The sequence below is a fragment of the Suricata suricatta genome, chromosome 10, assembly GCF_006229205.1.
Source record: "Suricata suricatta isolate VVHF042 chromosome 10, meerkat_22Aug2017_6uvM2_HiC, whole genome shotgun sequence".
Classification (NCBI taxonomy): domain Eukaryota; kingdom Metazoa; phylum Chordata; class Mammalia; order Carnivora; family Herpestidae; genus Suricata; species Suricata suricatta.
In genome coordinates this window covers 61,116,627-61,132,711 of record NC_043709.1, presented here as the reverse complement: position 1 = coordinate 61,132,711, position 16,085 = coordinate 61,116,627, and the positions used below count along the sequence as shown (strand labels likewise).

At 50.7% G+C, this 16,085-nt stretch overlaps 1 protein-coding gene across 1 annotated transcript; it reads right to left on the bottom strand.

The window, feature by feature from the left end:
• Nucleotides 1-210: 210 nt before the first annotated feature.
• KRT79 (keratin 79) lies at nucleotides 211-11,512 on the bottom strand. Its single transcript, XM_029954134.1, has 9 exons — nucleotides 11,036-11,512; nucleotides 8,358-8,578; nucleotides 6,850-6,910; nucleotides 6,630-6,725; nucleotides 2,598-2,762; nucleotides 2,283-2,408; nucleotides 1,440-1,660; nucleotides 766-800; nucleotides 211-490 (listed from the first exon to the last, which is right to left on the bottom strand). Exons 1-9 carry the CDS (start codon nucleotides 11,510-11,512, stop codon nucleotides 285-287), a joined length of 1,608 nt encoding a protein of 535 aa, XP_029809994.1. The 3' UTR covers nucleotides 211-284.
• Between the last annotated feature and the right edge of the window lie 4,573 nt (nucleotides 11,513-16,085).

Genomic DNA, 16,085 nt, shown 5'->3' with positions numbered 1-16,085 from the left:
GGTTGTCAAAAGGTCACTCCCAAGTCACTCAAATACATCACTCGAGGTGGTGGCCTTAACCTCCCCTCCCATCACATTGCAGAAGCAAGGAAAAAACTTGGGTAGATTTGACCCTTCCCAAAATGTAGATCACATGCAAAGAGTCTGGCATGCAAGTAACACTAGACCTGTGGTCCGGGAGCTGTTCCTGCTCCTATGGAGGTGGGTAGGGAGGGCAGCAGAGGTGGGGCAAGGAATAGAGCAAGTAGAAAACTGCAGGGGCCCCGGCTTGCAAGACTGGGAGGCTAGTACCTCCGGCTGGACGTCTTGACCGTGGTGGTCTTCCGCAGGATGGAGGTGGCCCCAGAGACGGGGCCTCCCTTGACGGTACCGTAGCCCACACTGGTGCTGACCCCGCCCTTGCCAGCAGCCCCATTGCCGCCCAGGGATATGCCACCCCCAAAGCCGGCTGCACCGCCTCCGCACACAGTGGTGGAGTTGCCAGTCACCGCTGCAAGACAAAGGGCCTGGGTAAGGTAGGGCAGCCATGCTAGAGGAGGCCCGGGGACTTGAGAAACCAGTGAGGGATGGCAACAAAAGCAGCCAGTGAAGCCATGGGAAACTGATGGAGATGGTGGAGCAGGAAACTCATTCTCTGGGAACCCCCACACTTGTCTCCAAGGGCTCAGGTGGAGGGAACACGGGCTTCTGGCCAAGGATAGATTGAATGGACTGAGCAGAGGACCGAGCTGGCCCTGGGGCAGGGCAAGGCAGCAAAATACTCACAAATGCTGACTGCACTGGGGCACTCTCCAGACATCCTGCAGAAACAGAAAGACCAGGAGAAGGGTCAGGGGTCCTAGGAGCCCAAGTGAAAACCCTCTCTCTCCCTGACTCCTCTTCCCACTCTCCGCCTTCACAATGAATCAACTCAGCTGGTCATGGCTCAAGCCAGGGCCCACAAGACAAGACCAGGAGACATGAGGAATGCACCTCAGCCCTTCCAGCCAGTGCTGCAGAGAAAGCAGAGCCATGGCAAGCCAAGTGGCCCCGTCCTCCGCTGTCCTCCCTTCCCTCTGCATGGACACCATGGACAACAAGCAGAGCCCATGCTGAAAGATACCCAGTCTCTGGCTGAGCACACTTTCTTTACATCTGGTGCCTTCCCAAGGACAGAGATGGGTAATTTTTTTTCAGAACTTCAAAGGCGCTAGAATCTGGTGTTGGAAGGAGAAGCCTCACTCCTACAGGGCTGACAACCAGCCTAAGTATTACTGAGAGTTGTGCCAATCGAAGAAATGCACAGCAGAGGCAGTCAACACAAGTGGAGAGTCTCTTGCGGGTGATCAGTTAGGAGCCCAGCCTCCTGGTTCCTCCCTTCCCTCCCCATCCCCAGCACAGAGCCTAACACGCCCACACCGGCTCAGCCACAGGACAGGGCTCCAAAGAGGGGCCCCCACCTGCTCTCCTCGCTCTCCAGCAGCTTGCGGTAGGTGGCGATCTCCACATCCAGGGCCAGCTTGACGTTCATAAGGGCCTGGTAGTCACGCAGCAGCCGGGCCAGGTCCTCCTTGGCCTGGTGCAGGGCCGTGTCCAGGTCCCCAAGCTTCTTCTGAGCATCCTTCAGCGCCAGATCCCCACGCTGTTCCGCTTCTGCGATGGCAGTCTGCAGTTGCTGGCACTGCCCAGGGGATGAGAGGTGTCGGGAACACCCGCCAGGGTCATCACATCTCTCTGCCCTCAAACCAGATATCACCATTCCCCACCCCACCCCCAACTCCCTGGGATTGAAGGAAAGCAGAAGTATTCATCTGAGAGAAGAGATACTATTCCACAAGCAGAGTCTTGTAGCACCACTGGAAAAGTCCTTACTGAGGTCTAACCTTACCCCTCCTGCTGCAACTCTGCCCAATGGCTCAAAAGAGATAAAATAAATAATGTAACATCATCATTAACCAAATGCTTCACTCTGATATGGGGGGAAAGCCCATGCTTTTTTAGCCACACTCTAAATGGTATCAGCCCTATGACCTGAACGCTTCAACCCTCAGCCTCCTGCTCTGACCTCCCAGAGACAGGATCAATCTCCTAGGAGGACGTCGCACCTGCTCTGCCACTCATATGCTGTGTGACCTTCTCCAGGCCTCAGTTTCCTGTCCTGTAAAAGGAGCGTGTCGATCCAGCATTCGGGTGTGTCCAATCCATCAGGAAAAGAGCAGCTCTCACCCCTCAGCGTGACAGGGAGAAGGTCCCCACCTCCGCCAACCCAGGCCTGACCCCCAAGCTCCCAGCCAAAGGCCCACCTGCTTCTTAACTGCATCCACCTCACCCTGCAGCCTCTGGACCGTGCGGGTGAGCTCAGCAATCTCATTCTTAGTGTCCCGCAGGTTGTCTCCATGCTTCCCAGCTGTCACCTGCAGCTCTTCATACTAGAGACCAAAAAAGTGGCATTTGTGAGTTGTCAGTCCCAGGTTGTCCTGGGCGACTATGGGCCCCAGACCCACCCTCACAGCTAGAGGCCCTGAGTAGGCTGGGTGCGGCTGGCCCCGGGTCTCTCATGATGGGGGCAGTTCTGTGTCCAGTCCCAGCCCATACACCTGACCGGCCATTCTCCTCACCTTGGTCTGATACCAAGCCTCAGCTTCAGCCCTGCTCCTCTGGGCAATCAGCTCATACTGGGCCTTGACCTCAGCAATGATGCTGTCCAGGTCAAGTCTGCGATTGTTGTCCATGGACAGGATCACGTTGGTGTCAGACACATGGGTCTGCACTTGGCTCAGCTCCTGCAGAAAAAGAGAGAGCTGTTAGCAGCACCGTTGCTCTAGGGCCCCAGGAGACAGCCAAGGGGTGAAGGACAGGGTCCCCAGGTGGCCTTAGGAGGCCCATGCTCTGCCCAGGCTCCAGCCTCAAAGGAAAAGCCTCATTCGCTCCAGCTGTGAAATGGGGCTCCCATTGTTATAAACACCATTTTTTTTTTGTGGATTCACAAGTTCTCAAGAGATTAAAGAAGGGGAAAGAATGTTTACTTACTGCACTAAAATCCAGTGCCAGGCATTCAGCCAGCACATCCACCAATCCCTTTCATCCTCAGAAGGCCCTGGGAAGCAGGCAAGGCCATGACTGGTACACAGGGCACTTTTGTCCAATTGAGAAAAGTCTCCCCTCTGGGCAGATGCAGGCGGTGGGCTCAGGGAGCTGACCATGGGCCTGATTTGAACCCCACTCTCCACTCAGCCAGTTAACGCCCTGCACTATCCTTCATGGTGGTCCTGACACAGGTTGATGAGGAGAGGGGTTTGGAGAAGAGAAGTAACACATCCAAGGTCATCCAGTCCGGTCCTGGGGCCCAAACTGGAACCAGTCAATTGAGCAACAAATCCCAAGTAGTTTCCTCTAGAATATACTGACATTTATAGACCATGCTGGTATTCTTGGACCTTCCCTGGGTTTCTAGGACCATCAACTTTGACATATAAACAGACATTTAAAGATGTGACAAACAACAGCTTCATTTCTGTGTTCTGGCTTTGAGTTCAGCTCTATCACTACATCATGTGTGTTGGCTCCCAACTGAGCTCTGCCTCCATCTCTCCAACGATCCTTCCTGCCCTGGGCTAACAACAGAGTGCCCAACCCCAGTTACAATCAAATATCTCATCCAGAGGCACCAGAGTGGCTTAGTCAGTTGAGCATCTGACTCTTAATTTTAGCTCAGGTCATAACCCCAGGGTCATGAGATCGAGCCCCACATCAGGCTCTGCATTGAGTGTGGAGCCTGCCTGAGATCCACTCTCTCTCTCTCTCTCTCTCTCTCTCTCTCTCTCTCTCTCTCTCTCTCTCAAACTAAAAAAAAAAAAAAAAAGGTGGGATGAATGAAGAGGAAGTGGCTAACATCCATACTACTCCCCAAGTAGCTCTATGCTGCCCCCATGGCCACTGTGCAGACTGGGCCTTGGTTGGCAGGCCCTTCCTGTTCCTCCTTTGGAATTCCTGCCTTTTCTTCAAAACTCCTCTCAAATCCCATCTCCTCTGAAGCTCCCCCAGCTCTCCCAGGAAGGGTCAGGCATGGCCTGCTCCTGCTTGTCCCTGTCCCAGCACGACCTTCCCACATGGTAACTGGAGCTGCAGGACCCCCAAAGCAGGGACTTTATCCTTCTGGTGCCATGGGGAAGCTACTCAGTAATATGTGTTAAATGAATAAAAAACAGCAAAGGAAACACTAGGCATGCCAGACATGTGCCTTAGACAGTAGGAAAGCCATTTATTGCCCATTCAGGGAAGAGGGAGTGGGCATTGTTGACCTGGCTTAAAAGAGAAAAGAACATAAGACAGGAGAATGAGGAATCCCCAAACAACGAATGACCATCAGTGTTCCAGCAAGGAAAAAAGTGGGGAGACACCTAAGAAATCATCCTGATGGCACAGAACCTACCCCAACCAGTTCCATTCTGACAGGGCAGAGGGAGATATTGGAAGGAGAAAACCACAGCCTTGGAAGAGCCAGGGGAAATGCTGAGGTCAGTAGACAAGGACTATAGGTAAGCTCTAGGTGAGAACAGAGAGGCAGCATTGGGCTAACCCAAAAAAGAGCCCCTAAAAACCAACAACTCAACTGCCACATCATTTGCCTCTTTCCCATCAAGGAGAACAATCATCAAACTAGAAAGAGCAGCATGCTGGAGAAGAAGTGGAAAACCAAGACAGACACAGAGACTATGAGAGGTCTTGGCCTTGTTGGGGATCTCAGGGATCCAGGCCAAAGGAGTGTATCCTAGGACGCCATGGGATTGCTGGGGGGATGAACACTCCCAGAGATCCATGAGAAATATGGAGAGTGGGGAAAGAGTCAGAACTCCAGACACAGCATATGTCCTCATTTCCAAGGGGATATTTAGACTTTTTCAAATTAAACTTGATATCAACTTCCTATGAACCTCTAGAATTACAAAGTTTAAGTAAGAGGCAAGAAGCCAGCAAGACTTGCCTAAGGAAAAAGAAAGACTAAGAAAAGGCCAAGCCAAATGGATTTTACTTTTTCCTGTGGTTGTCTTATTAAAATGCTAAGGGATCGTCATAGATATTGCTTGACCAAGCCTTCCATGACTTCTTGAACACAAGAAAGAAAGATGTGGGCCAGATGATGATGTGGTCAACTAGATTTTAAAGTAGCTGAGCCACTTAAACCATAAATTATTGATTAGCAGAGTGAGTTCAGCCTGGGAAAAAGGCACCACTAAAGACCTAGGTCTTGCACTAGGACTCTGTTCTTGGCCCCATCTGCTTTAATGTGCTTACTAGTCATTTACACTGAAATGTTATCACCCCACTAAACTGAAAGTTGACCAGGTCCACAGAGAGCACAAAGCTGAGGCATCATCAATATATCCAATTATCCTGTTGGGTATCTCCAACATATGGATGGGGGAAATCAAGTTTCAAAGTGCCCAATAGTGTCTCATTGCCTAGACAGTGGGGTGAAAGCACAATGACATTCCAAAGGAGAAATGGGACTCATTAACGCTCACATTTTGGTTACAAAAATTTAACTGCCAACTTCCTGTATTTGTAAGTTGGAAGCAAACAGACACATGCCTCATTTGAAAGCATTCATGTGAAAAACTCTAGGGGTTTCCTAAGGATCAAATATTGTGAAATGGTTTCTAAAAATGACACATAAACTAGTGCGACATTAGGCTGTGTGAATGCAAGTCTGTAACCGCCCTTCCTACCTCTCTGTTTTCCAAAGTCTGGGCTCAGAACCTTATTTCCTCAGCTTCCTCATATGCCACAGATGTCAGTCACCTAAGTGTCCTGACCTCTGAAGTGCTGCGTATGAAAGACACATGCCACACGGCCGCGTGCAGCCTGGAGCGCAGAATCTGAGCCAATCAAGAGCAGAAGTCATGGGAAGAAGATTGAGGTCAGCTTTTTAATTTGGTCAACAATGAAAATGCCTGCCCTAAAAAGTGGTGAGTCCCCTGCCACTAAAAGCATTCAAGTCAAGGCTACATGATTCCTATCAGCGATGTTAGAGAAAGGGCTCCAGAACAGAGGGGAAGGGAGGTCATGAGGCCCCTACCGAGTCTGAGTCTAGGATACTAGAATCAATTTGGGTTAACTTCAGTCTTCTCACTGTGGTCTTCAAAGCTCCCTTGTTTCCTGGGGCGCCTCCTGGATTCTGCAATCTACCCACTACCCATACCTCAACTCTTACACCAACCTGGAATCTCAGTCCCCTCTCTGCCCATTTCTGCTCCTTCAACCCTTGCTCCATTACAAACTGGCCTAGAAGGGAGACAGTCTAACACAAGAGCATGAGTCAGACTTTAAAACAAGAGTCAGGCTTTAATTCCAGCACTGCCTCTAAAGAGCTATGTAACCATGGGCAGGCTACTCTGAGCCTCAGTATCCCTGACTACAAAATGGAAACAATCACTTTCTATATTATAGATTTGTTAAGAGGATCATGTAAGCTTGCCCCAGTATCATACCCATCCTTAGCACCTAATACATGGAAGCCTGTATTAATTAAAAGCCCGGGTTCTATCTTCTCTCAACTAAATTGCAACGGTGAATTCAGATCACACCTCCACAGGGGATCCCCAATGCTATATGTAAATTCAATTGTCCCTGGCCATTGGCCATCTCACCAGTTCATAGAGGTGGTTCAGGAAGTCAAGCTCCTCAGACAAGCCGCCTACTTTGCCCTGCAGATCCATTCGGTTCATGTACGCGGCATCCACATCCTGGGGGCAAGAGAGACAACAGGGCAGATGCCTCAGCCCCCAGGACTCTGGCCTCCCTCTGAGTCAGCCCAGTGCCCTGGCAAGCCCAAGAACCACCTCCCCCACTCCCTGCCACCTTGCTCACCTTCTTGAGCACCACAAACTCGTTCTCCGCTGCAGTGCGCTTGTTGATTTCATCCTCATACCTGTTACACAGAAAGACCAGGCCAGGCTCAGCCTAGTTCTGCCCTTTGGGACATTTAACCCACTCGGCTTTAAGCCCCGTTGGGTCCCATGTTATCTAAGCACACCTTTGAGAAGCAGTTCTGCAGTACAGCCCACCAGGGAAGAAACTCAGGGTACAGTAAATATTCCTGTGCCCCCCTCCTTTGAGGAAATGGACATAGGATTTGTGCAATAATATGGTGATCTCTTTGGAACAGAGTCCTTAGGAGGCTTTCATAAGAGCAGGCAAAGATGTGCCCACAGGTGGCTTATCTTTGCGTTTACTCTCAACAGGCAGGATATCATTTAAAACAACTAACTTCTCTCCAACTGCTTTTGCTGAGACTTTCAGGGTTAGAAATTGCCAGTATCAAGTTATTGGAAGAGTTATGAAAGATTAGATCCTAAAATTATAAATATGCATATCAACTAATCATAATATATAAACTAGATTTGTACCTCATTTCAAACAAACTATATTTTTAAAACTTAGGATACGTATGGGACAATTGGAAGTTCATAATGAACGGATAGTTAATGATATTGAGGAATTACTCTTTTAAAAGTTTTAGGTGTGGGGGGCACCTGGGTGGCTCAGTCAGTTGAACATCTGACTTCAGCTTAGATCATGATCTCACGGTTCATGAGTTTGAGCCTCCCATCAGGCTCTGTGCTGACAGCTCAGAAACTGGGGCATGCTTTCAATTTTGTGTCTCCTTCTCTCCCCCTCCCTCAATCACGATCTGTCTCTCTCTCTCAAAAATAAATACTTATTTTTAAAATTTTAGGGTTGCCTGGATACCTTAGTCAATTAAGCCTCTGACATCAGCGCAGGTCATGATCTTATGGTTCATGCATTCGAGCCCCACATCAGACTCTGCTGACAGCTCAGAGCATGGAGCCTGCTTTGAATTCTGTGTCTCCCTCTCTCTGCCCCTCCCCTGCCTGCCCTGTCTCTTTCTCTCTAAAAATAAAATAAACATTAAAATTCTTTTTAATTTTAAAGTTTTAGGTGTGGTTATGGCATTGTGTTTATGTTTTAAGTCAAGTTATACAAATAGACTATATGAATATAGCCAGTAAATATTTGTGAAGAGCTAGGATTTGCTTGAAGACAATAAGATAGGGGGGAAATGAAGTAGATGTAGAGATGAAACAAAATGGGCTATGAGTTAATTAAAGGTGAGTAGTAAGAACATAGAGGTTCATTGCACTATTCTCCCTACCTTAAAGTTTTTGAAATGAGAAACAATACACAAGTGTGACAATTCTCCAGGACACAATGTGTCCAAAGCCTGGACACCCACCGGAAGTAGCACTGTCTGGACACTGCCCCAGTGGGTCCCAGGAGCCTGGGAACAGGGTGATTTCCCACGCTGCCCCCTCCCCACCTGCACACGGCCCCAGCCTGTCCAGTCCTTCTCTCACTTGTTCTTGTAGTCCTCGAGGAGATCCTGCACATTTCTCAGCTCTGAGTCCAGCCTCCCCCGATCGCTCTGGAGGCTGTCCAGGTTCCTCCGCAGGTTGCCCAAGTAGGTCTCAAAGAGGGGCTCCAGGTTGTTCCTGGTGACACCTGTGTTCTGGCCCTGCTCCTGCAGCAGGGCCCACTTGGTCTCCAGCACCTTATTCTGCTGCTCCAGGAACCGCACCTGCGCCAAAGCAAGAAAGGTGGTGGGCTGGTGCCATTCCCCTGACCCCAGGAGAGATCCAGCACTGGGCCCGTCATCACCCCCATCCCCGACAAGGACATCACAGGACCAGGGCACAGCCCACACATTGCTGAGGGGAGGAGTTCCTGAGGGAGCACTCTTTGCTGGCAAAGACAGTCCAATCCAATGACAAGACTCTAAAGACTTAATGAGCCATAAAAGCCCCAGCTCAGTCATTTAGTGGTTAGTGACAGTCAAGTCACTTCTCTCTGTGTCTCCCTTTCCTACTTATCCTGAGTACACTGGACTGAATCAGTGTTTGAGAACTCTCATTCCGCATCAAAATCAACTGTTAAAAATGCAGATGATGGGGCGCCTGAGTGGCTCAGTCAGTTACGTGTCCGACTTCAGCTCAGGTCATGTTCTCGTGGTCCTTGGGTTCGAGCTCCGTGTCTCAGGCTCTGTGCTGACAGCAGATTCTTTATCTCCCTCTCTCTGCCCCTCCCCCACTTGCACTCTGTCTCTTTCTCTCTCAAAAATAAATAAACATTAGAAAGAAATTTTAATGCAGATGTATATATAGTGTATGTGAATGTATGTATACATATATACAAACATGTACATATGGGCATGTGTACACACTCACATATACACAGAGAGAGAGAGAAAGGAAATGTGACAAAAATATAAACAGTGGTGAATCCAAAGCAAAATAAGCCAGTCAGAGAAAGACAAAGACCATATTATTTCACTCATGTGTGGAATTTAAGAAACAAAACAAATGAGCAAAGAAAAAGAGAAAGAGAGAGACAAACCAAGGAACAGACTCTTAACTCGAGAGAACAAGCCAAGGATCACCACAGGGGAGGTGAGTGAAATAGGGGATGGGGATTGAGGAGGGACTTGTCATGAGCACAGGGTGATGTATAGAATTGTTGAATCACTATCCTGTTCACCTAAGCTAATAATAATACTGTAGGTTAACTTATTGGAATTAAAATTCAATTAAATTTGAAAAACAGGTGCATCGGGGTGAAATATATATATAGAAATATGTTGTACTGTGCTTGCAACTTTTCTGTAAATTCGACCTTTTTAAAAAAATTTTAACTATAGATGCCCAGCCCTATCTCTAAAGACTTAGAAGGGAGCTCAGGGAGTGAGCTCAACAGGCCCCCAGGGGGCTTCTCTACCCAGCTGGAGACACCGAGCAGGGACCGCACAGACCCTCGGCTCCTAGGCTATGATGCTGAGAGCCTGGGAGAGATCTCTGCTTGTCTGACCTCTGGGACAGTCCCACAGGAGGACCAAGAGTCACTAGGGGAGAAGGTGAGGAGGTGGGCGGAATAGCTTGCTTCACCTTCCATTATCTGGTTTCTCCAGGTCCCACCTCCACAGCACCCCAGGCCCTGTCACATGGCCTGGGAACTACGCAGCAGGTGCACCTGCCATGAGCAGTGACAGGGCCTCTTAATGCCAAGAACCGTGGGGCTCATGAACCTGCCTTCAAGCACCTATGTGGTCCTGGGCAAATCTCTGGACCTGTCTAGACTTCTTTTTTCTCTTCTTTAAAATGGACACTATGTCACCTATTCTGATTCTTCATGGGACCTTGTAGGTTTCATGTCAGAGAGAGGACATGAATGTTTGAGTCCCACACATCACTGACCCAAGGTATGGTCATCCACTAAGATTTTCTCCACCATAGCCCCCCTACCTGGGGGTTTGGGGTAATGGTAGATGATGCAGCGAAGTGGATCTGGAAATATCAGGGCAGTACAAGAACCATCCAGTCGGCCTGGAGGACGGGGAAAGAGTCAGGATGCTCCCAGTCTGGGACAGACCAAACTCTATACCCCTAGCTCTGGTGACCGCCCTCTTCACTGTCCATTCCCAGTAGAGCTTCTTGGCCAGAACAGCAAGGAGAAATAAAAGAGAAAGATGACTTCCAGGACAACCCCCTCAATCGTGCCTGATCACGTCTTTGCCCTTAGGTCTCCTACAACACTGAGAGAACAGGGAACAGACAGGGGCTCCTTGGATAACATGTTTGACCTTTGAGCCAGTTTCCTCAGCTGTGAAATGACAAGAGGTGATAAAGACCACCCTGTTAAGAGGAGCAATGAGAACAGTTTACCCCTTAACTGTGTGATAGGCAGCTATGTGACCATGTTAATGATGACCAGAGGAAAGCTTGCACCACAGTCAAGGTGGGCTCAGCCACAGACCTCCTGAGCAGAACTGAGATTCACCTGAGCAATGACAGCAAGACCCAGCAGAGTGTGGCCAGCCATCCACATCTGGGCACCCAAGCTCAGGTGGGAGAGCTCTAAAAGTCACTCCATCAACCCCACCACACTCCACGTGGGCTACATCAGCCTCTGCCCAGCCCATCCTCTCTTAGGGGCTCTGCTCTTACTCCAAGGCCCCTCCCGGGCCCCTTCCACCCAGGCTCACCTTGTCGATGAAGGAGGCAAACTTGTTGTTGAGGGTCTTGATCTGCTCCCGCTCCTGGGTACGCACCCGCTGGATCTCCGGGTCTATCTCCACGTTAAGAGGGGTCAACAGGCTCTGGTTGACAGTGACCTCCTGGATACCTCCCGGAGGGCAGACAGGCCCGAAGGTCTGTCTGCCGGCGCCCAGGCCCCCATAGGCTCCACTGCCAAAGCCGAAGCTTCCCAGGGCCCGCCCTGAGGAGGCCCCTCCAGCCACACTGACCGAGATGCTCTTGCTGCCTCCCAAGTTATAGAGGCTTCGGCTGCCAAAGCCACACTTGCTGGGGCCACAGCGGGCTCCCCCAGCACTACCACTGCTCCGGGACACCATCACCGAGCTGAAGCTGGTGTGGGCCGGAGAGCCACCTCCTCCACCTGCAGAGTTAGAGCTAAAGCCTCCTTTAGTGGAGTAGGTCTGCCGAGACACAGAGGACCTCATGGCTGTCAGAGGGTCTGGAGAACAGGCTGATAGAGCTGGGAGGGAGCGCAGTGAGCTGCTGTGACACTGAAGGGCTTTTTATCTTTTCCCGGTTGGGCTGGCTCTTGGGCTCCACAGACACTCCTGCCCCATTGCCCCAGGAAGAGAGGGAGGGGCCCCTTGGGCCAGGGGAGTCCCCTCTCCCCCAGCGAGAGGGAGGGGCTGCCCAGTTATCACCTGTGCTCCAGAGCTGGGGCTGAGCCGAGACTGTGTGGGACAGGATGCCACCTTTTCCCCCCTGGGGCTCTCCTGACTTGGAACAGGATGATACAGGCTCCCATGGCCACCCCCACCACCCAGTGGCTGGCTTGGTCTCCTCCTACCCAGCCCTGATGGCCGCCATCAATGGGGCTCTGTTCTGTGGGATTGGGCCCAGGCCCCTGTTGTAAGCCAAGGCCCCAGGGCCTGTGGCTGTACAGATGGTAAGGTAAGGAACATTGGGCAATGGGCTGTGGAGAGGGTGCCCAGGCCTGCTCCAGTCCCACCCTCCCAACCCACGGCCTCACTGCCTCCTGGCAGGTCCAGGGTGGGGGGCACAGGTGACAGAGCGGGGGCAGGAACAGTCTGTTCTTCAGTCATACATGAGCAAGCAGATGGTCTGCTGGGTGGAGCCCCTGTGCTGAGCAAAGTGGACACAAGGACAGAAAGAGAGTCCCTATCCAGCCAGGGGGTCTGGGCACTTGAGAAGCAGGTGGAAAGGCCTGGGTTCCCCAGGCAGTAACCCAAGACCAGGGAGATGAGTTGGGCAAAGCACATTCTTCTGGGGACTGAAGACAGATTGAGGGCTTTGGCTATCACCTAAGACCCCCAGCCCTCTGCCCCTCAGCCGAGCACCCCCAGAAGGGCCCAGCCACTTTGGAGGGGGCTGGAAGTGGGTAGACACCTCCCTTTCTGATTGGACATTAGTACAGACCTAAGAAGTATGTGTTCAACAAAGGCCCCAAGAGGCCCATGGAGCTCCCCAACATTCCCACCTTCCCCACCCCCAAGGGGCCCAATGCTTCATTCCAAAGAGCCAGAGTCTCTTCAGTCACTTCACACAGTCCCCTCTCTGCTCCCCCCTCGGGCTCCTGGGACCAGACACAGCCCCAAAGGAAGACTTGGAGATAGATGTCAGACATTAGGACTGAGACAGTGTTGAGGAGGTGACTTCGGAGATATCCCTTGAGCTTTCGGCTAGAAAACTGGAAAATGTTCCCAGAGAAGTGAGAGAGACTCTCCTGAGGGAAGAAGCGGACACAGTGTTTGTTGTGCCCCTCCCACAGTGGCCAGGGCTAGAGCTGGGGCTGTGGTCACTTGTGTCCCCAGGATCCCAAAGGAAGGGACATGGCCCACTGACAGCTCAAGGAAGTCAGGCGGAGAGCGAGCCCACTCCAGACCCAGAGGAGGCTGTGGGACTCTTTCCCAGGGCCACTGTGAGAGGCTGCAAGTGGCTCCCAGCTGCTCCAGAGGTCAAACCTAACCACCCCGAGGGATGAGGTGAGGGGCACTCACAGAACTAGACCTTTAATGCCCAAAAGAGGTTCTCCTTCCCTGCTGGGAGCTGATATACAAGGCTCTGGGGCCAAGCCAGGCTGGGACGGAATCCCCACTAAGCTGTGTGTCCTTGGGCTGCTCTCAACCTCTCTGGGCCTCCTTGCCTCTGCCTCTAAGCAGGGCCCACAGGGGAAATCCTTTCAAAAAGCCTTAACCTGCCATTCCAGAACTGAGCCATCACTTCCCACTGACCTCTGCCTTCAGTCCCCGGGGCTGTGATCACTTTCTCAGCCTCCGCTATCTCTCACTGCAGAGGCGTGGGAGGGGCAGCCGACTGGGAGTGGGGCTTCTGGGGAAAGGAGTGATGTCAGCCGTCTGAGTCAGGGCAGCCCGGGAGGTGGGAGTAGCTGTCGGCTACAAACAAACATTCCACCCCTCCCCAGGAATGACAGCCTTGTGTGTTGACCTGGCACACTGCACCAGGCTTTGAGCTGAAAGCTGGTGACAGACAGCAGCACAAGCCACCCAGCACTTGTTCTCTGAGTTACTGCTTGGAGACAGGCTCCCTCCTAAGCAGCTGGGGACTCGCAGGTCCCAGCCCAGACAGAGTGTGAGAGCCACCGTGCCTCTTGCTCAGGCCCTGGCTGTCCTCTCTGCTGTCATGCAGAGCACCCAAACTTAGACCTTCTTTCTGCTTAGGAGGAACTGCTTCCTCCCCTCTGCTGCCGCTCCAACCAAGGGCTTCTGTGTCTGCAGATTGTCACCTCCCATGACAGGACACAAGAACAGAAGGGATGGCAGACTGCCGCAGGAGGGACAAGGCAAGACAGCTGATGGGGTCAGCTGAGCACCCAACACAGGCCAGGCTGGAGACTGAGCAATAGGAAAGATACAGGATGAGGGGCACCTGGGTGGTTGAGTCCCTTAAGTCCCTGACTTTTGATTTTGGCTCAGGTCATGACCTCATGGTTCTTGGGGTCAGGCTCCGGGCTGACAATGGGGAACCTGCTTCAGATTCTCTCTCTCCTTCTCTGTCAGCCCCTCCTTCACTCACATACTCTTTTTCTCTCTCTTTCTCAAAATAAATATTTTTTTTTATTTTTTATGTTTATTTATTTTTGAGAGAGAGAAACAGAGCATGAGTGGGGGAGGGGCAGAGAGAGGGAGACATAGAATCTGAAGCAGGCTCCAGGCTCTGGACTGTCAGCACAGGGCCCATTGCAAGGCTTAAACCCACAGACCTTGAGATCATGACCTGAAACGAAGGCGGATGCTTAACTGACTGAGCCACCCAGGTGCCCCTCAAAAGAAATAAATAAACTTCAAAAAGAATACAAAAGGAAAGGTGTGGGGTGAAGAAAACAGTTGCTGCCCTTGGGATAGGGCTTTCTAAATTAACAGTGGTGATGAGGGGAGGGCCAGCAAGATGGCGGAGAAGTAGGGAACACTGATATCTCTGTAAGCCTGCAAACATCAAACTGAGAGGATTTAAAAGCCACAACTATCTAATCTCCAGGAGCAGTGGTGTGCGCACTGACCCCTTATTGGTATCAGCCCCACAGATGACTGTGAGTGAGCTGGGGACCGGAGACTGAGGGAAGGGACACCAGCTCAAGGTGGAGCTGGGAAAGAGAGTGCCCAGAGACTTAGTCCGGGCCACAGAGAGCACGGGTCTCTTTTTTCTTTTTTTCTTTCAATTTTTTCTATCCTAATTATTCTTAATTTTTAAGCTTCCATAATTTTATCCCTTGTTTTCTCTTTTCTATTTCCATATTTCATCCTTCTCTCCCTATTCCTCCTGGAGTTTGGGAAAGACCAACATTTAACAGTGCTGTGATTAGATCATCTCTTACCATCCAGATATTTTTTCCTTGTCTCATTCTTATCTTTATCCTCTGCAGGTTTTAGGCTCTCAGACTGTCCTTTATCTCTGACTGTCTCTGTGCCCCCGGGGTTTTTTTTCTTCCTTCTTTCTCCTTTCCTGTCCTCCCTTTTCTTTCCTGCTCCCCTTTTTTCCTTTCCCATTTGGTTTGCTTGTTTACCGGATCTGTCAGTGTGTTTGCGTGCTTGTGTTCCCTGTGTGTGTGTGTCTGTTTTCCTTTTCAGGGCTACCTCAAAAAACAGGCCTAAGCACACATAGTGGAAAGTCTCAAATATCACTGAGTAAGGAAATATATTAACTACAAGCACAACAAGAGAAACTGAGAGACACCATTAAAAGAACATCTCCTGAAACGACAGGCCCTGGACGGTCAAAGAGCCTCCTTTAACAGAGCCATACTAACAGGTTCACAGTGCAGAAAGAGCTTTTAAAACTGATAAGAAACAGAGAGCTAGCCAAAATGACGAAACAAAAGAACTCTCCGCTAAAGAAATTCCAGGAAGAAATCACAGCGACAGAACTGCTCAAAATAGACACAAGCTACATAATTGAACAAGAATTTAGAACGATTATCATAAAATTAATCCCTGGGCTTGAACAGTGGTGATGATTATAATCAGCATTTACTGAGCACTTACTACACAGCACTTTCAGTGCAATAACACCTCATGTCCAAGCTGGGTAATCTCGGTCCACCTCCTTCCTGCCTCAAATCAGTCACCTACCTCCTAGACCCCTGTAGATTGCTTTGCTCTCTGGCTTCCAGGTGGGTTGGCCAAGGCAGAGGGGATGGGGGGGTGGAGGGACACCAGCAGAAGATCTGGGAGGGAGGAAGGGAGGACAGGTACTTCTCCCCATCTTCTTCCATAATTACAGCTTCTTCCAAGGGATTCCCCCCAAGAGACCCTTCTCCTCTCTCATCTGTCACTTCTCCTCTTGTCTTTCAGCTCTACACAGGGCAGCCTCCTCATCCTGGTCCCCCCAGTACTGTCTTCGTTTCGCACCGAAAGTCCCACATCTTGGAAAACTGCTCAGCCCTGGACAAGCCACTAGCCCCTCTAGCTCTGGGGGTGCCCGCAGCTTTCCGCTGCTCCCAGTCTCTGGCTCCTCCATTATTTCTTTTTTTTTTTTAATCTTAAATGTTTATTTATTTTGAGAGAGAGAGAGCAAACAGGG

Coding starts and splice junctions, on each gene's coding strand:
- KRT79 (XM_029954134.1), bottom strand. CDS start 11,512: ATGAGGTCCTCTGTGTCTCGGCAGACCTACTCCACTAAAGGAGGCTTT. Junction 1,661..2,282: donor TGGATGCAGTTAAGAAGCAG/GTGGGCCTTTGG, acceptor TCCCCTGGGCAG/TGCCAGCAACTGCAGACTGC. Junction 801..1,439: donor CTGGAGAGCGAGGAGAGCAG/GTGGGGGCCCCT, acceptor CTGTTTCTGCAG/GATGTCTGGAGAGTGCCCCA.